At 45.9% G+C, this 26,524-nt stretch overlaps 1 protein-coding gene across 4 annotated transcripts in view; it reads left to right on the top strand.

Moving 5' to 3' along the window:
- The window catches only part of TMEM171 (transmembrane protein 171), a 31,682-nt gene that overhangs the window by 4,582 nt on the left and 576 nt on the right, over positions 1-26,524 (top strand). For 3 of the 4 annotated variants that reach the window (XM_034773511.1, XM_034773508.1, XM_034773512.1), the window contains exons 2-3: positions 22,315-23,008; positions 25,544-25,685. In XM_034773511.1, coding sequence (XP_034629402.1) covers positions 22,381-23,008; positions 25,544-25,685 — 770 coding nt within the window. In that variant the 5' untranslated portion in view covers positions 22,315-22,380. Of the gene's footprint in view, positions 1-10,403; positions 10,527-22,314; positions 23,009-25,543; positions 25,686-26,524 lie in introns of all 4 variants that reach the window. The other variant, XM_034773510.1, reaches the window with a different exon arrangement.

Raw genomic sequence — 26,524 nt, 5'->3', positions numbered from 1 at the left:
GTAAAATTTTAGAGCTTGCAAGTCCAATCACTCCTACTTCTTGTTCAGCCAGTCACTCAGACAAACAAGATTGTTTACATTTGCAGGAGATAATATTGCCCTCTTCTTGTTTACGTCAACTGAAAGTGAGAACAGGTGTTCTCATGATGCTGTTGTAGCGCAAGATATTTACGTGCCAGATGCACTAAAGATTCATATGTCCCTTCATGCTTCAACCACCATTCCAGGGGACATGTGTCCATGCTGATGATTGGTTCTGCTCGAAAATCATCCAAAGCAGTGCGGACCAACACATGTTCATTTTCATCATCTGAGTCACATGCCACCAGCAGAAGGTTTATTTTCTTTTTTGGTGGTTCGGGTTCTGTAGTTTCTGCATTGGAGTGTTGCTCGTTTAAGACTTCTGAAAGCATGCTCCCTACCTTGTCCCTCTCTGATTTTGGAAGGCACTTCAGATTCTTAAATCTTGGGTCGAGTGCTGTAGCTATCTTTACAAATCTCACTGTAACATTATGAGTGTAATATAATATCTCATTGAAAGGTGACAGGGCCAGAAAGAGTTAATTAACTCACAGACTGACCTGACCCATGGCTGAACTTTAGAGACTGGTTAGAAAGATATGTAAATGACTAGAGCTTTGAAATGCAAGTCTGCATTGTTAGCGGTAGAAGGGTAGGTGTTTGCTCAGGTCTTGTGATGTAAGCAAACAAGTCTTGTCTATTGCTATAGCTTTAATTCAAAGATCAAAAAAGAAGTATTAACATTTAGGAAGACAGTTAAGTGAAATAATATTATTGTCTATATGTCTCTTTGAAGGTTGTGGTAACGTGTATTTGAATTGTTTGATGGATAAATTATCCTGTGCTAATTGCCATGTTTGGGAGAAGGGAAGTTGTTAAGCCTATTGTTTTCTCAGGCCAAAAGGCTGCAGGAAAGGTATAAGAACCTTGGGACACGATCCTTCTTCATCTCAGATCTGCTTTGGGTTTCAAGAGGGGGAAACCTTAAGCCATAAGGATTGAGATCCCCAGTCACTGACTGGAGTCACCCTGAATATGGACATTGGATTATAACCTATGGACTATTTCTAAAAGGACTTTTGGAACCACAAACTCATCTCTGCTATGTATCTGAACCTCAAGAATTAAGTTCAAGTCTGTATGTATATTGATCTTTTAACCAGCACTCTCTCTCTTTTCTTTTTTTAATAAACTTTAGCTAAGTTAATAAAAATTGGCTATAAGCATGTATTTTGGGTAAGATCTAAGTTATAATTGGACGTGGGTATGTGGCTGATCTTTTGGGATTGGAGGAACCTTTTCTTTTATATGATAAGATTTTCAGTAATTATCATCATATGTTTGACATGTGTGTCTGGATGGAGGCCTGAGGCTGGGCACTTTAAGGGAACTGCATTGCTTGGACTTCTGAGTAACATATATGATAATATAGAAGTTGTTTTGTGCTGGCTTGGTAAATCTAAGTATTGGACTATCCACCAGCTTTTAGAGTTTGTCTGCCCCGTTTTGTTTGCAGTTCACCCTAACTGAGTAACCTCAGCTGGCTCCCACGGGCAGCACCATCACACTCACATTGGTACTTTCTTTGCGTTTTGTCAGATTTGCAGTGAAAGTGTTCTTAAAATGAAGAACAACATGTGCTGGGTCATCATCTGAGACTGCGATGACATGAACTATATGGCAGAATGTGGGTAAAACAGAGCAGGGGACATACAATTCTTCCCCAAGAAGTTCAGTCACAAATTTAGTTAATACATTTTTTTAACGAGCATTATCAAACATGGAAGCATGTCCTCTGGAATGGTGGCTGAAACATGAAGGGGCATACGAATGTTTAGCATATCTGGCACGTAAATACCTTGCAATGCTGGCTACAAAAGTGCCATGCGAACGCCTGTTCTCACTTTCTGGTGACATTGTAAATAAGAAGAGGACAGCATTATCTCCTGTAAATGTAAACAAATTTCTTAGTCTTAGTGATTGGCTGAACAAGAAGTAGGACTGAGGTGACTTTGTTTTGTTTTTGAGTGCAGCTATCTAACAAAACAAAAAAATCTACATTTGTAAGTTGCACTTTCAGGACCAAGAGATTGCACTACAGTACTTGTATTAGGTGAATTGAAAAAATACTATTTCTTCTGTTTATCATTTTTACAGTGCAAATATTTGTAATCAAAATGTACACTTTGATTTCAGTTACACACAATATAAGATCTATATGAAAATGTAGAAAAACATTCAAAATAGTTAATACATTTCAATTGGTATTCTCTTGATTAACAGTGCAATTAAAACTGTGATTAATCACGATTAATCTTTTGAGTTAATCACATGAGTTAACTGCGATTAATTGACAGCCCTAGTTGTTTGCCTTTCTTTAAAACTTGACAGCAAACATACTGTTTAATATTTTCTGTCTTTTAATTTAAATTAGTTTGTCAGTTTCAAATTTAACTTTTTAAATAGGTTAATTAAAAAAACTGTATTTAATTTAAATAAAAACATCTGATATTTTTTTTTAATCACTGATTTTTTTGTTATCCATCTTGCATTGACAAGAATATCCAGAGTTAAAACTGTTAACTTGTACAAATTTTGGAAGAAATGTCAAATGTCATGCTTCAAGGTTTAAACTAATCTAATTACTAGGGATTAGGAACAAACCCAAAATGGGGGGGGCACGCAGATTATCCCACATCTGCCTAATATGAGGATTCTTCTACCTTTCTCCGAAGCATCTGGTGCTGGCCACTGGCAGAGACAAAATATTGGAATAGATGGACCAGAAGACTGATCCATCATAGCAATTCCTATGTTCTTGTCCCTCTACTCCCAGTCATACTATTATCTGGACAGAGAGAATATTCTGTATTTGTTCATTTGAGTAACACTTATGGCATGACAGTAATCTGTCATCCAAACCTTTACTCTGAAAGTTTTATTCTGCAGTACTTTAAATGACCAGTTACCCCTCCCACTCGCCAAACCCCTCGATCCCAGCCTGGACCACCCTCCTGCACCCCAAACCTCTCATCCCTAGTCCCACCCCAGAGCCCGCACCCCCTCCTGCCCCCCAATCCCAATTTTGTGAGAATTCATGGTTAGCCATACAATTTCTATTGCCCGATGTGGTCCTCGGGCCAAAAAGTTTGCCCGCCCCTGTAATATAGTGATGAGTACTACAGGAAAGCCCATGAGAAAATTAATAATTCTGTCTTCAAAGGAGTGCCACATGCTGAATGAGAATAAAACAAAATATTGAATAGCTGCTCATTCAGTGAACACTATCCATTCTGAGCAATGGAGAGGCAGGGGTCACTGTGGAGAAAAAATATGTGATCATGTAATTAAAGACTGTGTCATAATGCATACGCCCCAGGAAGCCGAATTAAGGTTGCACAGGCAACCATAATTCTGGTATTTCTAATTTTTAAGTGTTGACTTCGCAACTTTAATAATGTTCTTTTAATTTGTGGGGCTTTTGTGTGTAATATCTTAAGTTTTTTTCAAAAAAGCAAATTGAAAAAACATGTTGCCTCTCTATCGTGTGGTTTCCTATTAACACCTCCATGGTACATCAGCAGGGTTGGAACCTTTAGATCCACTGCACAGACCTCTGCCACTTGAGCTAATGGAATCACTGCTAGCAGTAATAAGTTGTCATCCTCTCTAGGTGGACCAGCACTAGCAGTGGGTGGGACACTTTGCCAGTGTGTTTCACAGGTTTTACTAACAGCAGAGGAATGGCGAGACTCAGGAATCTTGGGTTCCATTTCAGATGTTGGAGAGGAGTGTGCTGTAGTGGGCACAGACACTTCTGCCTCATCCCCAGCAATCTATCCATGTCCTTTCACTGGCTCTTTGTTCCAGTCCCAGTCTCCATTCCTCGGGCTTCTCATCCCAGGCCCAGCCTGTCACAATTCACCACGTCACAGTTCTTGAATTAACTGCACCTCTCACTCTAGCCCAGGGTCTTAAGCTGCCAGTTCTTTCAATTCACTGTGATCACCAGAGCAGGTCTGAATTCAGTTTAGCACCTGCGGTTGTACTCTCTGAGGCAATGATAGGGGTAGCCAGTGATCAGCCAGCTCTCATTTAACCAACGTACTATTTATTTAGAAATAAAAATATTACAAAGAAAACACATCTTAAAACAATAACCAGCTAACATGCATGCCTGGTTTACCAGGCAGTCACCCATCTTTCATGTGGAGACTCTGGTAGGTTCTGAACTACTTCGAGCCCTCTCCCAGGGTCTGATTCTGTTGGACACAGCTTCATGCCTGTCTGTTTCCAGATGGCATCTGTGTACAGTCTCTCCCTAGGTTAGAGCCGTCCCTTAAAACAGTACTTTGTATTTAGGCCTCTAGAACCAGGTTGAACCAGTATATGCACTTCACCCTGGCGTGGTGCTGTGAAACTTCAAAAGGTACTTTACCTGCATTGTTGCAGTATTGGGGATTTGCATTGCATTGAGGATCTGCTATTGTCTTTACTTCCTGCAGGAAGCACCCCTTATCTGACCCTTTGGCCCTGAATACAATCAGGAACCTGCCCATAAAGAGACATATATTCTAAAGTTAACACAATAATCTTTATGTATTGCCTATTTACATAGAATTGCATCTGTCACACACCACTCTCAGTTCCTTTGTTCAATCTGTGTCCCACCTGCACTCCCAGTCTCCTAGCCCAACCAGTTCCCTCCCTCCTCTGGCTCTTGTCCAGCCAGTCCCTGATCTGTCTTCCCTTGCCCCATGCTGACTTCCATTTGTCTGCCACTTTCTCCCCTTCCTTCCCAGGCTCTTCATCCAATCTCAGTCAGTTTGCCTCCTCCCCCTGCCAGATCCTTGTCCCAGTTCTCTCCCTGCACACCAGCTCCTGGACCTTGTCAGATCTGGCCCCCTCCTCTCCACTGATTGCTAGTCCTATATTCTTTGCCCGGCTAGTCCCAGTCTCCCCAGCTCCTCCTTCAATCTCCATCTCCTGCCTGTCCCCCTAACCAATCATTTTCCTCCTTGGCTCCCAGTCCCAATCTCTTTTCCCAGCCTGTCCCACCTGTCTGGCCCTTTGTCTCAATCTACTCTTTCTTCCCTCCCCACAGTCTAGCTCTTGTCTCTGCTGCATTTGAGTCAGACACCTTCCATGCTGCCTGGACCCAGGGTGAAGCCAATCTTCCTCTGCAGCTGCAGTTCCTAGCTCTGCAGAGCAGGGTGGGACCTGGCTCTCGAACTGAGAGCAAGCTGTCACTCTTGTGCTCTCAATGCCCCTGCTGGGCTCAGGCACCAGGAGGAAGAAGGTGACTGACGTTTCAGATGGCACTCAGTCAAAATGGCTTGATTTCCCTATAGTCTTCACATATGGAAATGAGGCTAATCTCCAGTAAAGATGACTGCCATCTCCCTTTTATTTTTATTGGGCTCAACATGCTTTTCTCAGGGAAGATGGATACCTAGACCTCTATGGTTAAAGTATGGGAGTAGAGAGGGAAATTGAGAGGAAAAGGAGGGGAAACACAGAGGTCAGGTGAGACCTATGGGAGATTACAGAAGCAGAATGAGAGTGGGACCAGTGCGGGGATTAGCCACCAGGCCAACAGGGTCCGTGCCCAGGGTCCCTGGCCAATTGAGGGACTCCAGAAAAATGGGTGCCCCCAGCAGGAGTGTGGGGGGATGACTTCAGGCAGAAGGGGTGGAGAGGGCCCCCCCACTTGTTCTGGCCCAGGGCCCCACAAAAGTTTAATCCACCTCTGAGTGGGACAGGAAACTCGCTGTGGTAGGGAGGAAAATAGAACAATGATAAGGAAGGAGTATGGAGAGAGTGGCTGGCTAGGATAAAAGGAGTTTCCCCTAGTGTAGGGTTACCATATTTCCACAATCAAAAAAGAGGACACTGGGGGGGGGAGGAGCCCCTCCCTAGTCCCGCCTCTGCCCCGCCCCATCAACTCCCTCCCACTTCCCACCCTCTGACTGCCCCCCTCAGAACCCCAACTCCCCCCTGCTTCTTGTCCCCTGACTGCCCCCTGCTGAGAACCCCCACACCCTAACTGCCCCCCCTAGGATCCTACCTGTCCCCGACTGCCCCGACCCTTATCCACTCGCATGGGTGGCAGGGTTGTAGAAATTTTGGTAGTGCCCGGAACCCACCCACCCCCACCTGCCTAAGGCTCTGGGAGGGGGGTTGGAGGTCTGGGGTGCAGGTCCTGGGCTGGGGATTAGGGTGCAGAAGGGGTGCAGGGTGCAGCTTCTGGGATAGAGTTTGGGTGCTGGGTGCAGGCTCTGGGCTGGGGCAGGGGGTGGGTGTGCAGGAGAGGGTGGGGATGCAGGCTCTGGGATGGAGTTTGGGGGTGGGAGGTGGTGCAAAGGGAGGGGGTGCAGGCTTTGGGAGGGAGTTTGAGGGCAGGAGGGGGAGTGTGGGAAGGGGGGAGGGGGTTTGGGAGGGAGTTTGGGGATAGGACGGGATGCAGGGGTGAGGGCTGTGAGTCTGAGGAAGAGGGGTTCATGATGCAGGAGGGGGCTCAGGGATGGAGCAGAGGATTAGGGTGTGGGGGGATGAGGGCTGGGGTTGAGGGGTTTGGGGTGTTGGAGAGGCTCGGGGCTAGGGTGGAAGGGCAGGGTAAGGGTAGCCAGTCTTCCCATTAGTGGATGGGGGGTGCTAGGACCCGGGGGCAGCAGACAGCAGTTGCTGCTGGATCTGGTAGTACAAGCAGGGAAGGGAGAGGCAGGCAGGGAGGGGGGGGAACCCGTGGAGGGGGGGTGGCAGGTGGAGGCCGGGGACCCATCCAACACTCCCCCGCTCCCTGACTGCCCCCCCCCCCCGACTCCCCTTACCATTCTGGCTCCACGTGTTTGCAAAACACGCTGCCCGGTGGGTCGGTTTGTGTGTTACACAGGGCTGCAGACAGAGGGAGGGGGAGCAGGGGAGGGCTCTGACTGCTGGAGGCCAGTGGGAGCGGTTCAATCGGCCAAGCCGCCCAATCAGCAGCTGCACTCTGCATGGAAGGGAGGGAGAGAGGCGAGGGAGAAAAAAACCCCGGACATTTTAACCTTGTTACCAATTCTTCCCGGACGGCTATTTAGAGACGCAAATGCCGGACATGTCCGGGGAAATACGGACGGATGGTAACCCTACCCTAGTGGAAGGCTCACACTGTGTGCGTTTTTAATGTTAAATTTTGAACCTGGAATAATCAAACACAAATTGGGGGCAGGCAATTTAAAGGTTTAAAAACTCAGGAGGCAGACAAAAAGCAATATCTTTTTTAAATCTTGATTGATTTATTTTTAAATAATTAGAGGTGCCAATTCTGATTACAATTACTAATAAATAATATCATATTACATTTTGCATTTATATAGCACTTCACATTTGCAAAGTACTGCACAAACTCTAAAGCACTAATACTGCAGTTGGGTCTGCATGCATAGATTTTTGTGCCTGTGCTGATCCCCTAACTTGGGAAGTATTAGCTAACGGGGACAGCAGTATTGTCAATTGGTGAGATAGTTTTTGTTTTTAAAGTCCCAGCTCCCAAAATCATATGGTTTAATGAGAATCTCAGCTTTCATGACGGGGGAGGAGGAAGTAAATTTCTAGCCCTTATGGTCATGGAGAAAAGCTTGAGACTGTTAACTTTACAGGTTCAAAAACCACAAGGAAAATAAAAAGTAGCACAGTTTATTCTTTTTTAAAATGTTGATTTGGGCTGTGACTCATGATCTTTGAATGCATGGGGTTGGCACTAATGAGGAAGTTGTAATCTGAGTGTGACATGCAGGAGTGAGGTTAAGAGACTGGTCTCTATTTCCTGTCCCCAGTTAACTGACATGGGTCAGGATTAACACCCCTGTCACAGGACAGGAGTCAGTGTTCAGTGACTCTGTTTATTGTGGTGATAACCACACGCAAATAGCTATTAAAGGGAACAGTGTGTGTGTATTTGGTGTGTAGGGGATCCTGCATAGGCAAGTGAAATTCTAGCAGGGTTCTGATCATAACATCGTCTTATCATGATTTACATCACTAGTCAGGAAGACTAGATTTAATCATGGATTTCTATATAAAAGTGCATTCTTGTTGGTTGTTATAACCTTAATACATATTCTTCACAACTCAGAGAGAGATGTAGGTTTCATTTTAGAAGGTATACACTATACATTTTTAAAGTGATTTATTTTGAAAACTTTTCAGATTAGTTTTACAGCTATATCAGAAAATGAATGATTGTTTGGTTATTTCATTTACCAAAGGTAATTGAAGCAGATAGTTCACCTCCCAATGACTTAATAAAGCTCTCCAATTCAACAGATTAATCATTAATATTTGGAGGATTTTCTTGCCATGCTATATTAAGAGATCTCACTCAGTTCCTTCCGAATTTCAACAGCGTCAGCAATAAAACAGCTATTTCCCTGCATTTTGTTCAAGGCTACAGAAATAGGCTTCACAGTACTCAGCATGTGTTCAACATTTCCCTTAAGCCCAATGTTGAGAACTTTGGCTGTGACCGTGCCATCTATTTTTTCACTATTTTGTTCACAAACTGTCATCAGATTAGGACAGTTCTTTATATAGTGCTCAAAACAGTCCACTAGTGAGTTCCATCACATGTCTTGTGGGAGAGTTAGCTTGGTTCCTCCCACTTTTGTGAGAGCAGCCACTGCAAAGTGGTTGTTACGGAAGTATTTTGCAATTTCAACAACATTAGCCTTTATTTCTGGAACACTGAAGTCTTTGGCTAAGAGGTGCATCACATGAGCACTGCAACCATATGTTATTATCTTGGGACTCTCTTCTAAATAATTTCTTCTCATCTTGGATACATTTGCAGCTATATATTTATTTATTTTAAAACATTTTTGCTGTTAACAAGCATGTTATCTCTGGAGACACAAATCCACAGTTTGAGAACTGCAAAACTAAGCATCTCTGATGGTATCTTCTAGACTGAGCACTGAGTCCCATTGGGTAGATAGAAAGATTAACCTAAATAATCTATACAGAAGCCCCTGGAACCCCATAAAATTGGGTCCCTAATCCATGAACTATTGGAACTCATTTACAAAACTTTTCTTAAACATTACATGACTATATTGTCTCATACTGTAGAATTTATAATCCCTATTCCATGATGAGATATTATAGCTCAAAGATATATCTTAATTCAAACTATCTTTAGATAAATTTTTCCCCTCAAAAATCCGATTTAAATTTAAAAAATCTGATTTTGTTTTTGTTTTGTTTAAATCATTGATTTTTATCCAGCCTGCTTTCCCCTGTTATCCAACTACCTCCATCCCACCCTACCAATTTTGTCTTAACAGTTTTTGGCCTGAAAATGTTCATGCTTGCTCTCAAGCCAAAGGAGAATGTTGAGAGCAAACGTTTATGCATACACATGGAGCGGGTGGCATCTGATCTGATGGAAATGCTGTCAGGCACACAGTCAGCTATGGGCATAATTCTTTTTTAAATATTCTTTTGGTGGGACTCTTAAGTAGTAGAGCTTAATCATGCAATGTTTTTACCATTAAAGTTTGGTGGTAGCATAAGTGAAATTAGTCCTCCTTTGGATTTTGCAGCATAGAATCTAGTTCTTTGATCTTCAAAGCCACAACAGACTGTTCTGAATGTTCCTTCTTTTGTGGTTCTGAAACAATTAAGAAAGTATGTACAAACTACCTTTTAAAATGTGTGTGTTTCAACTTAATCATGTAACAGTAAGATTAGTGCAGGAGAAGGAGGCACTGTGTAGGAGTAGTCAAAACAAATGTATGGGCTCTTTAAGAGGTTCTAAATTAGAATTTTTTTTTCATTTCAAATTATTTCCTTTTGTCCTAACTTCATTTTATTCATTTCTATCTATTTTTTTCCACACAAAATAGAAAATAAAGTATTATTTTATTGAAGGTGTCGGAGAATAATTTTTTTGCTTCCACAAAGGTTTCTCCCTAATTCCACTGTCCCACTACTATAATTGATCATATAATTGCTTCAGCAGAAAAATCGTTTGACACAGCATAGTCTGAAATGCTAGTTAGCCATTTTTGTTATTGGCGAAGCTTGTGAGGCCCTATACTCAACTTGATGGTGCTTCTCTGTTTGGATGTAATACAATTACTTTAGAATACCACAGCCAATCAATTCCAAAATGTCAGGGAATATTTTAGGCATCACTGGGAAGAACTCTATTAATTTTGGGGGGAAATCAGAAAACCAGAAGGTGTGAAATGGGGGACACGTTGAGCCCCTGGCATCTGTTAGCAGAGCCACAGTTCCAAGCACCCATGTAATTGTCTATAGATCAAACTGATTGATGGCACCCACAAACATCTTCCAGCATAACAATATCACTGTTTCATCTCTGTTCATCCTCCCAATAGGATTTAACATGTTGACACCCTGCATGATTTATCATTCAGACAAAAAAAAGAGAAATAATAATAGAGGCAGTTGTAATAATTGGACCCACAACTTTACCCTAACAGTGAGCTCAACTGTAAAAAGTAAGTGAAAGTTCAAAAGATGTCACAATAAATTATAATAACAAATGTTGGTGGGGGGGTACAAAAGGGAGCCAAACAGTGAATTAGTCGAAATGAAAAGGCATACTGATATAATTCAGACTGTTATGATCATGCTTGGTAAACAAGAAAAGCTTGGAACCAGAAATGAATGAACCAAAATTGATGTGTCACAAACTAGGCCTAATGGGTGGACAAAACAATGAAGGAATGGGTTATTCTGCTCCTTTGCGGATCCTTAAAAAAAGACTTTAGGGAGAAAAATTGGCTAATGGAGCAAGATTCACCATCATGGCTATCATCCCACCATGTCCTGGGACCAGGGCTGGATTAATGCAGACTCTTTAGGGGCTGCAGCCCAGGGCCTCGGGCTAAGGGGGGCCCTGCAGGGTCTCAGGCCGGATGCAGCCCGCTGCTTCTTTTAATCCAGCAAGTCTCCGCACCAGGGGCCGGACAGCGGTCCCGAAGCCTCAGTGCCTCCCCCCACAGGGGGCTAGAGCTGCAAGCATCAGCTTGCCAATGTGCCCTTGCGGCCCTTGCCAATGTGCCCTAGGCAAAGGGCATTCAGGGAATCTCTGTGTGCTGCCCCGCCCCCCCAGTGCCAGCTCTGCAGCTCCCATTGGCCGGGTACCACGGCCAATAGGAGCTGCAGGGACAGTGCCTTTGGGCATCGACAGCCTGCACCGCGCAGAGTGGCCTGGCCCCTCTGCCTAGGGGCCGATCATGCAGGTCACCTTGGAGCGCAGAGCAGCGCGGAGCCAGGGCAGGCAGGGATCCTGCCGTAGCCCTGCTGCACCGCTGACCAGGAGCCACCCAAGGTAAGTGCCTCCTGGCCAGAGCCTGCACCCCACACCCCTTCCTGCACCCTACCCCAGCCTGGAGCCCCATTCTGCATCCAAACTCCCTGTCCCAGCCCTGAGCCCCTTCCTGCACCCAAACTCCCACCTAGAGCCTGCACCCCAAACCCGCTGCTGCACCCTAAACCCCTGTCCCATCCCTGGCCCCACCCTAGAGCTCACCCCTCCAGCTGGAGCTGAACCACCTCACGCACCTCAGTCCCCTGCCCTAGCCTTGAGCCCACTCTTCCACTCCAAACCCCCTGAGGCCCCACAAAATCTAATAGCTCCAGGCCCACAGGAGAGTTAATCTGGTCTTGCCTGGGACCCCAGGCCTTTGTCAGCCTGAGCCTGAGAGGTCCTGACCTAACCAGGCCAGAGATGGGGATCCAGATAGGGTTCCCAACCATCTAGGATTGGCCTGGAGTCTCCCAGAATCGGCACAGATCTCCCAGTGACTATTGAAAGCAATCTGGAAGATTTCAATAGGATATTTTAAGAAAATGACATTACATGGGGGGGGCAGGTTAGTCTCCAGGAATAGCTTCAGTCAGAGTTGGCAACCCTAGACCCAGTTGACATTGCCACTTCTACCAATTCCAGCTGAGTCCCAAACACAATTTGAGATGGAACAGGATTGGATTTAACAGCAGCAGCTTCAGCCCATCTCTATTAATTTCTTCTCTTTTCCCCAAGAGGACAATTACTACCATCTTTAATACCACCTATGAGACTGTAGGTCAAGTTCATTGCACACACCATTTGCTTGCCTTCCTCTGTCCCCCACCCCCTTGTTTTTCCTTCTAAAAGGTCTCTTCAGGTAAAAAGCAAGGCATGTTGCTAAAATGAAAGCTTTATTTAATACTTTATAGATCAAATGCTTTAACTGTTCTGCCTTATTTTCTTTATCTTTTGATAAAAGATTAAAAGGATTTTGAATGGTGTGTTTGCCATAGTACTAAGCAGGCTGAGGTCTCTGTATGCCAAACCTGAATTTTTTCCAAAGGAGTTTAATTTTGGACAGTGACTGGATTACGTTAACACTTTTAGCCCATATATTCCATCTAAACTAATATAACAGGGCACACAAAGTCCTTGCCATGGGGAATGAGGGAGTGGGAGACCCTGGGAAGGGGGGGAAGTATGCAAACCCTTGGCCATGAGTCAAGGAGGGAGTGGGAGAGATACAGAGCTCCTATTGTGGTGGGGCGGGGGAGAGTAACAAGAAATCCCTGAAATAAAAGGGGATGGGAGAGTGGCACACAGGGAACATGTAGAGTGGAACAGAGAAATGCAAGCAATGGTGTGTGAAATGAACTCAGCCAACAGAAGCAACACATTGTGTGACACTACTGACCTCTTCCCCTTCCCCTTCCCCCCAGTATATTTAGTAACATAAGGAAAGGACCTTTAAAGTATGTTTTGCTTGGAGTTCTTTTGGATAAGTTTAGAACATTTCAGTTACTTTAAACTTAGCCAGATCCTTGGCTCTGTTAGGGCCACTTTACGCTTCTCCACTGATGTACAGTCGTATAGCTTATCATGAGACGATCGCCCCGGGATAGGGCTATCCTCAGTGGGCATAAAGCCAACATAAGCTTCTAGGCCACATCTCCCTGCAACAGACTCAGGGACAGCGCTGGGCTACTGGTAGGCAGGGGTGAAAGTAACTTAAAGGACTGACTGGTATGCTGGAATCCTGAGCAAGGGGCGTGGCCTCAACCAGAAGAGGCGGGGTCTTTGAATTCCCAGGCCCTTTAAATCAAGATTTAAAGGACCCGGGGCTGCGGTAGTGGGAGCTGCGAGCCCCGGGCTCTTTTAATCACCCCTGGAGCTACCAGCTGCAGAGGCGGCTGGGAGCCCCGGGACTCGGGGCCGATTTAAAGGGCCTGGGGCTCCACTGCGGTAGTGGCAGCTGGGAGCCCTTGGCCCTTTAAATCACCGCTGGAGCCCCACCACCACTACCCCAGGGCTCCTGCAGCAGGGCTGGGGCGGTGATTTAAAGGGCCTGGGGCTCCGACCGCCACTACCACCCCGGGCCCTTTAAATCGCTGGCCTGGGGAAGCCAGTCCGGTACGGCATGGCATATCGGCTCTTGCCAGCTTACTTTCACCTCTGCTGGCAGGCAGCACAATTTGGAGTGGTTATACTGCGGGACCAGTGTGGTTTCATTGCCCATATAAGATGAAAGGAGTGCAAAGGTGGCTTAAAGCCACTTGTTGCAATTCTCTTGGACTTGCACTGTGGGCTTCTCAGTCACCTCTTAAGATTCAGGCCTGAGCCTTATAAAATTATTTCATTTGTAAAGTCTAGATTATTAATTGTGTTTTGAGGGAGGGGAGAGAAGAGAGAATTGGTTATTTGGTGGGTTAGTGTGTGTGGGATTTTTATGGAGGAAAGTCATTGTGTATTGTAATTGCATTTGATACTACTTCTTATATGAGTCTGTGGTTTGGTTTGGTTTTAACTAAAATTCGCTGCTCATATTTAAGGCTGACACTTTCAAAAGTGTATCAGAGAATGGATTGCTGGAAATGATTTCTGTGTTGAAACTGCTGGGAGATGTTATTAGTTTTCCTGGACTTCTGTAATGATTTTGATCCCTGTCCTCCTACATTGCCATTCACTAGAATCAATTTCTGGCTTTTTACTTTGCCTGGTAATATCTTTGTGTATTGCTCAACTAGTTCTAATAACTTATTTCAGTGAGGAAACAACGTTCTTTAGAGTGTTTGCAAAGTGTGTGTAGTGCAGTCTTCTTTCATCATGCCAAAGGTTTGGGGCTTTTTACTTGTGTTCGTTTCTGAAAGTACTATAGTTTTAAGTTACTGAAGGTAGAAAGTTCTTCCCATGACCTAGCAAATCTACACTGAACTTCTCCAATACAAGCCCTGCCATTCTTTGGCTAATTCATACTAAGAAAATGTTTGCAATTAATCTTTCCTTCATAATCTTTCCCTTTTATAATTAACTATTCTTAATAAAATTACATTTTAAGAGTTTCTGAATCTTGATATGTGGAACCAAACCCCTATTATGACCTATAAGAATCTTAGTTCTAAACACCACCATTGTAGGTATGGCAGAACTCTTGGATAATATTTGTGAAACAACATATGGTACAGTTATCAGTAACAGTTTTATTAGGGAAGGACAGATTAGCAGAATCAAGGAAGATTATTAATAAAAATTAATCCAATTTGTATTACTCCAGCAATGTAATGGTCAGCTTCACCAATACTTATGTTGTACTAAAGCTACTCCTAACTAAGGGATCAAGGTCTTCAGTTTATAGTTCTGTCAAAACGCCTTCTAATTTGTCTTCCTATAAAGCTTTTCCCAAGTCCATTGCTATCCATAGGGAAGTCTCAAGCACTCCACATTGCCACCAATAGGATCCTTGGCTAACAGTTGCTCAGACTGTTCTTAATAAAGAGGTAGAGCACACTCAGAGTCATGAAGAAATACTTAACAGACTTCATAATGACTGTTTATAAATTAACTGGCCAGTGTAATTAACCGCGGCTAGCTGAATTTTTCTACTTTATTTGGTATCTCAAGACAAGTGGCCAGCTGCTGAACTTTGTTCCTCCCTGCAATAAGCTACAGACACAGCCCCTTCTCTCTTGAAGTTGCCTTACATCGGAAACATTCAAAGTCTGCAGTCCCTTTGCTTTTCTTTGGTCTTATGCTTATCACGTGTTGTTCATGTCCATTCCAATCAGGTGTGTGCACGTTGCGTGCATGCCAGCCGGAAGATTTTTCCTTTAGCAGCGTCCATAGGGTCGGCCTGGGCACCCCCTGGAGTTGTCCCTTTATGGCATCCAATATAGGGCCCTGCCAATCCCCCACTCTCTCAGTTCCTTCTTGCCCGCTGCTCCAACAGAGGGGTAGGAGGGTGGTTATTGGAATGGACATGAAGAACAACAGTTACGAGAAGGTGAGTAACCGTTTTTTCTTCCTCGAGTGCTTGCTCATGTCCATTCCAATCAGGTGACTCTTAAGCCAAAGTTCAGAAGGTGGGGTCGGAGTCATCCACTGATTGGAGCACAGCTTTTCCGAAGGCTGCGTCGTCTCTGGCCTGTAGTGCATGGTGAAAGTGTGTATAGAGGACCACGTTGCTGCCCTGCAGATTGCCTGTGTGGGGACTTGCGCCAGAAATGCTGCTGAAGAGGCCTGCGCTGTGGTGGAGTGCGCAGTGATTGACAGAGTGGGCACCTTCACTAAGTCGTAATACTCCCGAATGCATGATGCAATCCATGATGAGATACATTGCGATGAGACAGGGAGGCCTTTCATTCTATCTCCCACCACTACGAATAACTGGACAGACTTTCGGAATGGCTTCATTCTCTCGATATAGAAGGCTAGTGCCCTGTGAACATCCAATGAATGATGCCTCTGCTCCCTGCCACTGGAGTGCGGCTTAGGGTAGAATACTGGGAGGAAGATGTCCTTGTTGATGTGAAACTAGGAGACAAGGGAGAAAAGCCGGGTGAGGTCTGAGCTGAACCTTGTGTCGCGGAGTATTGGGGGACTCAGGGCCCTGCACCCCCGGCTCCCTGCGATTCACCATGACTCTCAGCCAGCCAGTAAAGCAGAAGGTTTATTTGGATGACAGGAATACAGTCCAAGACAGGTCTTGCAGGCACAGACAACAGGATCCCCCTCAATTAAGTCCAGCTTGGGGTCCCAGGGCATCCCAGCCCACCCCCCTTTGGGGGGTCAGAGCCATCTCTGCCTCCCAGCCATCTCTCCAGCTCACTTCCAGCCCTCTCCCTTCAGCGACCCCTCCCACAGCCTTTGTTCAGTTTCCCGGGCCCCGGAGTCACCTGGCCTCCAACCCCTTCCTGGGTTCTCATGTTACAAGCTCAGGTATGTTCCCTCGGGCAGACTCCCATCCCCCGATGCAGACCATCCTAGTCACACTCCCCTGTCAGCATTCACACACCCCAGCAAGAACAGTCCCAGTTCGTCACACCTTGTCCTTATGGAATACAGTGTAAGGGGGCTCTGGTGTAAGAGCCCTGAGCTCCAACACTCTCCAACCTGAGGTTATCACCACCAGAAACGCCACCTTGTATGAGAGAGAAAGCAGGGAGCACATTGCCAGTGGCTCAAATGGTGGATCCGTTAGTCTGGAAAGGACTAGCTTAAGGTCCCAAGCCGGGATAGGCTGTCGTACTTGCAGATACAGTCTGTTGAGACCTTTAAGGAAATGGCTGACCACTGGATTCACAAAGACTGAGTAGCCATCTGCACCCGGATGGAAGGCAGAGATGGCAGCCAAGTGAACCCTTGTCGACGACAGGGACAGTGCCTGCTGCTTCAGATGGAGGAAGTAGTTCAGTATAAACGTCACCGAGGCGAGCGCTGGAGACTGACGGTGCTGCTCCGACCAGATGGAGAACCAGCTCCACTTGGCAAGGTATGTCACCCTTGTGGAAGGCTTTCAACTGCCAAGAAGAACTTGCCTGAGTTGATCAGAGCAAGACAGCTCCACCGCGTTCAGCCATGGAGTTTCCATGCTGTGAGGTGGAGCAACTTGAGGTTCAGGTGTCAGAAGCAGCCTTGAACTTGCATGATTAGGTCTGGGACAAGTGGTAGGGTGACCGGAGTTGCCACAGACATTTCCAGGAGCGATGTGAGCCAGTGCTGGCGTGGCCAGGCTGGAGCTATCAATATCACTAGTGCTCGGTCCCTGTGGACCTTGAGGAGCACCTTGTGAACGAGAGGAACCGGTGGGAATGCATAGAGGAGATGGCCTCCCCATGGAAGTAGGAACGGATCCGCGATGGAGCCTAGGCTGTGATTCAGGAAGGAGCAGAATAGCTGACACTTCCTGTTGCACTGTATGGCAAACAGGTCTATTTGGGGAAAGCCCCAGTGTTGGAAGATTGATTTCACTATGTCTGACTGGAGGGACCACTCGTGGCCATGAAAAGAGTGGCTGAGACTGTCCGCCAGCTCGTTCTGTATCCCAGAGAGATATGATGCTTGCAGGTGTATCGAGTGCTCTACACAGAAGTCCCACAGCATGAGGACTTCCTGGCACAAGGGAGACGAGCGTGCACCCCCCTGTTTGTTGATATAAAACATTGCCATGGTATTGTCCGTGAGGACTGATACACATCTCCCTGATATATGGACTCTGAAAGCCTGGCATGCCAGGCACACCACTCTCAGTTCTCTGACATTGATATGCAGAGCGAGGTCTGCCTGAGACCAGAGGCCTTGCATCCTGAGGTCTCCCAAATGTGCCCCCCATCCCAGATCTGACGCATCTGTCTCTAGTGAGAAGGTTGGCTGGGGGGCCGGTGAAGGGGACTCCTGCACATACTACCTGTGGGTCGAGCCACCACAGGAGGGAGTCTAGTATTGGGTGAGGCAGGGTTACGATGCTGTCCAAAGCGTCCCGAGTTGGTCGATATACTGATGCTAGCCATGACTGGAGTGGGCGAAGCCTGAGTCTGGCATGCTGTACTACGTAGGTACAAGCAACCATGTGCCCCAGAAGTTTCAGGCAATTCCTTGCTGTAGTGGTGGGGAACTGCCTGAGGCCCCATATGTTGTCACCCAGTGACCGAAATCTGGCTTCTGGGAGGTATACCCTGGCTCGAGTTGAGCCTAGCACTGCCCCTATAAACTCTTACCCTCTGCACCAGGGACAGTGTAGATTTGGCCTCATTTAGAAGGAGACCCAGTTCAACGAACATCCTTCTTATGAAGCCGACCTGCTCTTCCACTTGAGGTCTGGAGTGGCCTTTGATCAGCCAGTTGTCGAAGTACAGGAACACCTGTACCTGCAGCTTGTGCAGGAACGCCACGATAACTGCCATGCACTTAGTGAACACCCGAGGTGCTGCTGACAGGCCAGTTATTTGGACAGTAAACTGATAGTTGCTGTTGTTCACCACAAACCTGAGGTATCTTCTGTGGGGTGGAATTATCGCTATTGAAAGTCCACGTCCTTGAAGTTTAGGGCGGCTTACCAGTCTCCTGGATCTAATGAGGGAATAATGGAGGCCAAAGAGACCACGCGGAACCTGAGTTTCTTGACGAACTTGTTGAGTTCCCGCAGGTACAAGATGGGCCTGAGGCCACCCTTGGCTTTTGGTATTAGGAAATACCGAGAGTAGAAGCCCTTGCCCCTTTGCTCCTGAGGAACCTCTTCCACTGCCCCTACCAAGAAGAGCGAGTGCACTTCCTATATAAGAAGTTGCTCGTGAGAGGGGTCCCTGAAGGGGGGTGGAAGGGCACAGAATTGGATAGAATATCCGCTTTCTACTGTGCGGAGTACCTAGCGATCCGAGGTGATATGGGACCATGCGCAGTAGAAAGGGGATAGTTGGGACGAAAAGGTAAGAGAGGTTGGATACAGCTGCACTACTGGTGCACCGTCCTTGACCACACCTTCAAAAGGGTGGTCCAGGGCCAGGCGCTGGCGTGGGCTGACCCGAGCCCTGGCCTGAGGAGGGGTGTTGCCTCCTTCTACTGCTCCTATTCCTCCTACAAGGAGCATCCTGGTGGTTCTGAGGCTGGTAGACCCTAGAGGGAAGTTGTGGCCGGAAGTGCCTACATTGGGTGGCAGGGTATGGATCCCCAAAGAGCTAAGGGTGGCCTTTGAGTCTTTTAGACTATGGAGTCTTTTATCCGTCTTATCAGAGAAAAGGGACGAACTCTTGAAGGGGAGGTCCTGAATTGTTTGTTGGACCTCATGGGGCAGAACAGAGCCTCATTACAACCCCCGTTGCCATAGTACGTGAGGCTGCATCCGCTGCATCCAATGCCACCTGCAGGGAAGCTTGGGAGACCAGCTTTCCCTCCTCCACCAGCGCTGAGAACTCTATACGGGAGTCCTGAGGCAGTATCTCTGCAAACTTGGCCATCGCAACACAGGTATTGTGTGCGTATCTGCTCACGATGGCCTGTTGATTAGCAATGCGGAGCTGTAGTCTCCCAGTGAAATAGACCTTCCGGCCAAAAAGATCGAGTCATTTTGTCTCCGTTTTTTTTAGGGGAGGGTTCCTGGAAGCCCTGGCACTCTTGCTGAATGGCCACATCAACCACGAGGGAGTCAGGGGGTGGGTGGGTGTATAAGTGTTCGTATCCCTTAGAAGGGACAAAGTACCGCCTCTCATTCCTCTTGGCTGTAGGGGCCAGAGATGCAGGGTTCTGCCATAGGGTCTTTGTTGTCTCTGAAATCATCCTTATTAAGGGCAAGGCGATGTGAGGGGGACTGGAGGGTGCAAGGATGTCAACGACCGGGTTGGATTTTTCCATGACCTCCTCTGTCTGTATGCCCAGGTTCTGGGCAGCACAACGTAGGAGCTGCTGGAGGACCCTGATATCCTCCAGGGCTTGGGCCGTTGCTGTCCCTGCCACCTCTTCATTTGGGGAGGATGAGGAGGAGAGGCCTGGCAGCGGGCCCTGCTCACTCCCTTCAGCGCCCCGTGGGTCTCGCGGCACATGGTATTCTGGAGCTCGTGGTGCTGGGCCCGCTGGGGGCGGAAAAATCGGTGCCAAGACAGACGGTGCCGAAGATGTTGGTTCCAGTGGTACCGATGCAGTGGCCACCTGCGGTGCCGCTGATAGGCGGGTCGGCACTGGACCTGTAGGGGACAATAGCAGTGTCAGTGGCGCTGCTGCCGGTGGAGCTGGTGGTGCCTGCGGGGAGATTAAGGACGCTGAGGACACCAACCTGGACCTTGGGCCCTGGACCTGTTCCTGGCTCTGGTGATACGCCCAGGGTGATACGCCCAGGGACACTGCATGGAAGGTTGCCACTGCGAAGGCCATGGTGCCAAGTAGGGCTGGTGGTCGCGGTGGGATCTGGAGCTCCTGCTCCTGGTCCTATCTGAGTGATAGGATTCCACCTCCAACTCTGAGGCCTCCGAGTAGGAGGCCCCCAGAGGAGCGGTACTCTGGGCCGCTGGAGAGCGGTGCCGAGATGTCAGGGACCGGTGTGGCTCCCCTGCATGGGTGGGCCGTGCCGGGGAGAGTTGTGCTGGAGATAGGGATTGGCGCACCATCATTCCTGGTTTGCTCCTTGATTGGGCATGGGGCTGCCCAGACATCAGTTACTTGTCTCCTCTGCGAGGAAGATGGCGCCGTGAGGCGTATAAAGTCCCTGGCTGCCTCGAATGCCTCCGGAGTTGAGGGGAGCTGGAGGTGATCACCTTGGCATTCCGGGGATGGTTGAGGGTTCGGGCGCGACTGAACCCCAGATGGGGCAGGAGTTGACAAGATCCTGGAAGGCTGGAGAGAAGAAGCGGCCTGGCTCGAGATGTGCTTCAATGCTGAAGGTCCCTTGGTCTTTAAAGGGTGAGAGCAACCCCTATCCGGCCTTTTCTTCTTTTGTGGCACTGGGGACTGAGAACGGTGCCAAACCGCAGATAGTTTCTTATGTGTGGAGCCGTGGCAGTGCCGGGAGTCCTTAGAGTCCTTGCTCAGTACTGGCTCACGCACCGTCGGAGCCGGAGCACTTTGGACTGACATGAAAGTGCTCGGCATGGGTTCTGTGGACCCTGGGTCAGAATGCGGTCCAAGTGCCGCTTCCATTAGGAGGACCTTGAGTCTTTGGTCCCTGACTTTAAGGGTGCTAGGGTGAAAAAACCCTTGCAGATCCTGCCCTTGTCCTTTTGGTGGCTCTCCCCGAGGCACCATAGACAAGAAGAGTGTGGGTCACTCTTCGGCATAAACTTGCGACAGTCCTCACAGAGTTTGAACCCTGGGGACCAGGGCATACCCCAGAACTGGGGGGAAATGTTGTTGGGGGGGGACCCCCAAGAGACAACAACTACAACTAGGACTAATAGCTAACAAACTATTTACAACTATTTAAGAAAGAAAAATGAAGAGGACACTGCTGAAAGCACTTGCAAAGCAAGAGCGACAGTTGTTCCAGCTAGCCGTCACCATCAGTAAGAAGGAACTGAGGGGGTGGGGAGTTGGCAGGGCTCTATATTGGGTGCCATAAAGGCGCGACTCCAGGGGGTGCCCAGGCCGACTCTACGGATGCTACTAAGGGAAAAATCTTCCGGCTGGCGTGCACGCACCGCGCACACACCTGATTGGAATGGACATGAACAAGCATTCAAAGAAGAACTATAATTTGTCTGTAATGTCCTAGCTCTTTCAGTTACACTGGGACAGGAAATACTTTTAGGGAAAAGAGCTGACATGTCTGAAGGAGGAACAACAAATCCACATGCTTTAAGTAGGTAATATACTTGGAGCTTTATTGATAAATGTCCTCTATCCATCAAAATTCCCTCCAGTCAAGGCTCTCTTCTAGCAAGCAGGGAAGGACCACCTAGGGTGACCAGATGAGATGAAGAAAATATCGGCACACCGGGGGGGCAAAAAAAAAAAAAGCCAAGTGCTGCCGGACCCTAGGACCACCCCTGCATTCCATCCCAATTCTTTCTCTTCAATGATAGCTCCAATCCTCAGTGTGATGTTCAGCTCCCTAGTTGCCCACAAAGGCAGAACTTTCTCCCAACCCTCCCTTCTCATTATGGCTTCCTTTCTTATACCTATGACTTTCTAAGTGTGTCTCATCAGCCTCTACCTCGGGGCTTCTGCAGGTTGGAGGGAAACTTGGTGATTTTTCCTTTTAAGGGTACATCCCTCATAGAGTGACCTCCTTTTAACTAGAATTGGATAAATATTATTCATTGTTCCCTTAATTATATTATGTTATTTACTGAGCTATTACAATTGATTTTGGTATAAATATTAAGTCAGTGATCTCCCTTTATCTGTCTTATAACCCATGTCCTTTTCCATGAAGTTTTTATTCTAAAATGAAGTGGTTTGGGGATATACTGGCTTTAAACCATTGGATAGGCTGAGTAATAAGTGCAAAAGAAAAGTACACAATGTAGTTACCTACATATTCTCTAATTTCAGTTATATATTTGTGTTCACAGGTCTACCTCTCTGAACACTAACAGGAGATGATATCTTTCTCCTTTGCATGAAGAGACATTTTTGTAATGTGTGCAGTTGCTGTTCCCAGACCTGGTGGGGAAGAAAATAATGGACATCATAGGAAGTTTTTTTTCCTTTTTGTTTTTGGAGTTGCATTGCTGTGCACTGGATTTCTGCTTTCAGTCTTTATTTTACAGACGTGCCCATCTGGAACCTTCAATGATTGCAACAGGGCCCTTAAGATTGCTGGGCCTGTGATTGTTGCTGTTGGATTAGTTTGTGGCTTACTGGCACAATCAAGAGCTAGGCTGTACCTAAGTCAGAGGCAGATGCAAGGTGAGCAGGTGTACAGGCTCATTTTTTGTCAAGGGAACTGTCAGTTTGCCCAGTTTCTTATCTTTGGGTTTTTGTTTTTAGCTAGTGGAGTGCTAATTAGTTTCCTGGGCGTTTGGGTTCCTGGATGTAGCCCAGGAAGGCACAGCCTACAGTATAATCAAACCAGCACTTCTGATGTTGAACTCCCAGGCTGTGGATTTCTGCCTCTTCAAATCATGGGTCCTTTGATTGTGCTTATTGGATTAAGTTTCTTTGTAATAGCTCATATTAAAAAGAAAACCAATTTAAATCTCAGCCAAGAATCTTCTGAAAATGGAGAACAGCCTCAGAGTCCAGAATCACTTCAAGTTACAGCAGGTAGGTAAATGATTTGCATATACTTTAAATTTGAAAGCTAGTTTAACTAACCTGTACGCTAGTTCCTATTTTGTGTGGTTTAACATACCAAATGAGAAACAAGTTGCCTTACATCGGAAACATTCACAGTGTAGTTAATTCAGTCATCTTTCTTCAGGGGCAAACTGCCTTTTGACTTACAAGAAACCTCCAAAGGCCAGGCCGGCTCCAGGCACCAGCCTGGCAAGCAGGTGCTTGGGGCGGCCATTCTGGAGAGGGGTGACACGTCCAGCTTTTCAGCAGCAATTCAGCGGACGGTCCCTCACTCCCGCTCGGAGCGAAGGACCTTCCGCCGAACTGCCGTCGCAGATCGCAATCGTGGCTTTTTTTTTTTTTTTTTTGGCTGCTTGGGGCAGCCAAAACCCTGGAGCCAGCCCTGCCAAAGGCAAATGTGGAAGAAATCACACTATCTGCCATAAGTAGTTCCAATCCTACTTCCTTTTCCAGAGAATGGAATACGCATTGTAAATTGTAGGTGCCATGGCTTTTTTTATTACTATACTGAAAATGCAGTTTAGCTTTGAATTCTGGCCTGTCTTCTTGTCCCCTGAAATAGGATTCCAGTGATTCAGATGCAGAGGGTACTGCTTGTACTGTTTGTGTCACAATTTTAATTCTAGATGAATACAGTTTGTAGGTTTTAAACTACATTTTTAGTGGTCAGAAGGAATGGGTGACAAATCAACCACCATGCTGCTCAACTACCACCTGATTGGTCGGAACTGAAGTCCATTGCACACAAAATCCTGCCTTTGTCATCCTGACAAAAGGACTATTTAACCTGATGCTTAATAGGAAAAGGTGAAGGTTTTGGAGGCTGACACCAAATATCAGGGTATATGGGTGAGAGAGTTGTAGAAGAATAGCAATTTAAGAAAATAGTCTTTGAAGAAGAGAAAACAAAATTAGTACACACACTCTTATATGTGGAGAGTTCTAAGAGAAATAAAATATATAAACACTGTAGGATCAGGCCTAGACTTAAAATGTGGATTGCTGTAGAATCATGGGGTCCAAGTCTGTTGGTTCCATCACTTTACCAGAATCATTGTATTTAGGCAACGCATGACTTGCTCAACTTCAGTGTTAATTTGCTATGTGAATTGTCTCTGCAAGATGCTCCTTGTGTGTGTGTTTAGTAAGCCAACAATCACTTCCTCTCCTACAATATATTTGAAAAGATCTAAATTCTGTTGTCTTCCTTAAGCGCACTACTTTCAGAATAGGCTGACTAAACAAACATATAAAGTGCACCCTGTGTGCAAAGCAAGTTCATGGAATAACATCAATATTAATGTTGGGTAGACAGGTATTACCTAAACACTGTGATTTTGGGGGAGGTGATGGATGGATCAAAAGATTGAAACACATTGCAAGAACAGAGGTTGAGTTTTACATAGAAAACTTAAGAGACAAAGACACAAGAAGTGGAGTGGGCAGAAGGGAAGTAGTTGTTGCACCTGTTTAATTATGAGAACTAGCTGACTGTTGGCAGTCCATTAAAAAAACTAAAACCCCTGCAAAATGCAAAGTTCTGAATAAGAGAGACCATACTTCATTGTCCAACTTCATAACATTATCACTAATTCGTATTCAGATTAAGCACTGCATAATTGCAGTTTAGTATATAACATGTATTGCTTTCTTATAATATGAATTCTATTAGTATTGTCCCTTCAACCATGAAAATGTTATCTAAAAATTCTTTATTAATTCTGCTACTATAGGTACCCTGGTTTGATTATTACAATTTCAGAACAATCAGAAATCACCATTTGTGCTTACAGTTATAAAATCATTTAATGTTCCTTAACAGGCAATCAAGTTGCAAGATATAGTAATGGTATAAGTGCAGTTATTACCTCTTTGTATAAATAAGCATTGAGAACATATAAATCATAGAAAGCAAGGAACTTCCTGATAATTTATTAACAGGGGAAATACTGCACATTTGAAGGAAAAATTAAATCAATATGAATTGTTAAGCAGAGCATTGAACATTTTTATTTATAGCATCGTTACAGGTATGCACAGTACTTTATAAAACCCACATTTTAGGCAGGCGGGGAGAACTAGGCACTTGTGTACCATAGTGATGAGCATGGTATAAAATCTCAGATAGAAAGTGTGCTAATAGCCCTTGCTCTGTATTTAGAGAACCCACATGAGCCTGTCTGCTGGTAGGTTCTGCAGCCAACAGTAAAGGGATTTGTGTCCTTTAGCAAGATGGAACCTTTTTTATGGCTGCCCTTTTTTTTTTTTTTAGTAAAATGGATCTCTTGCATTTTAAAAATCCTCCCAGAATGTATACATACCATTGTCCTCTACACTAAGGAATGTCAGAACAGTTAAAGTATGCATGAACATGGTGCCTGTATCTACAAAGATGATAAGTATAAATACTATACTACACCAGTATGAATATCTCTTAGGTTACAATGTGGATCAGGAAATGAGTTGAATTTTCATGTTACTAATTAATTTTTTTCTCTTTAGGTGATGCTGTAATGACATTCCCACCCCTCCCACCACCTTATTTTGCTGACTCTCTATCACCACCTGTAACTCAGAAGCCACTTGCCACAGAGCTGCCTATGAGTGAAAATCCTCCTCCATACCACAGTATTGTAAATAATGGGTAAGACAGTCTTCTTGTTTATTTTCTAGAATCTGTGATGTTTTAACCCATGGGTTGAAGTGTAGCTAGGACAACACTCTCTTAATCATCATTGATTTTATGCCTGACATCTATAAAATTTTCTAGTAACTCATTGAATTTCTTCCTTCTGATATTTTACCTTAATTTTAAAATATTCTTACCTTGATTGCACCAGGATATGAGTAGAGCAAGGGACTTGGATGCCTGGGTTCTATTTTTGACTTGCTGACTTGTGTGAACTTGAACAATCCAGAGACCTCTCTCTGCTTCTGTTTCCCTGGCTGTCAAATGAGAATACTACTATTTATTTAACTACTTCAGAGGCTTTTGGGAAGCTTAATTAAGGTTGTAAGTCACCTTTCATCTGAGGATCTCAGAATATGCAGTATTATCATTTCAGTAATTTGAGTTTTAGAACTCATATCCAGGGCCGGCTCCAGGATTTTGGCCGCCCCAAGCAGCCAAAAAAAAAAAAAAAAAGCGGGAGTGAGGGACTGTCCACCGAATTGCCGCCGAATTGCTGGACCTGCCGCCCCTCTCCGGAGTGGCTGCCCCAAGCACCTGCTTGCCAAGCTGGTGCCTGGAGTCGGCCCTGCTCATAACTATTATAAGGAAGGGGAAAGTAGGGCCATGATAGATTATGAAAAGGCAGGGAAGATGGGGCAAAGGAACTAAGGAGAAGAGATGAGAAAATCTCTCCCATTCCCAAGTGGCTATTCTGCTCTATGCAGTGTTGTCAGGGGATATAAAAAGATGTATTTTATAGGAAATGTGAAAAGGCCACATTGTTATACAGATGGCACTGTTTACTAAACAGA

The sequence above is a fragment of the Trachemys scripta genome, chromosome 6 (genome assembly GCF_013100865.1).
Source record: "Trachemys scripta elegans isolate TJP31775 chromosome 6, CAS_Tse_1.0, whole genome shotgun sequence".
NCBI lineage: Eukaryota > Metazoa > Chordata > Testudines > Emydidae > Trachemys > Trachemys scripta.
This window is presented reverse-complemented; position numbering and strand designations above follow the sequence as displayed.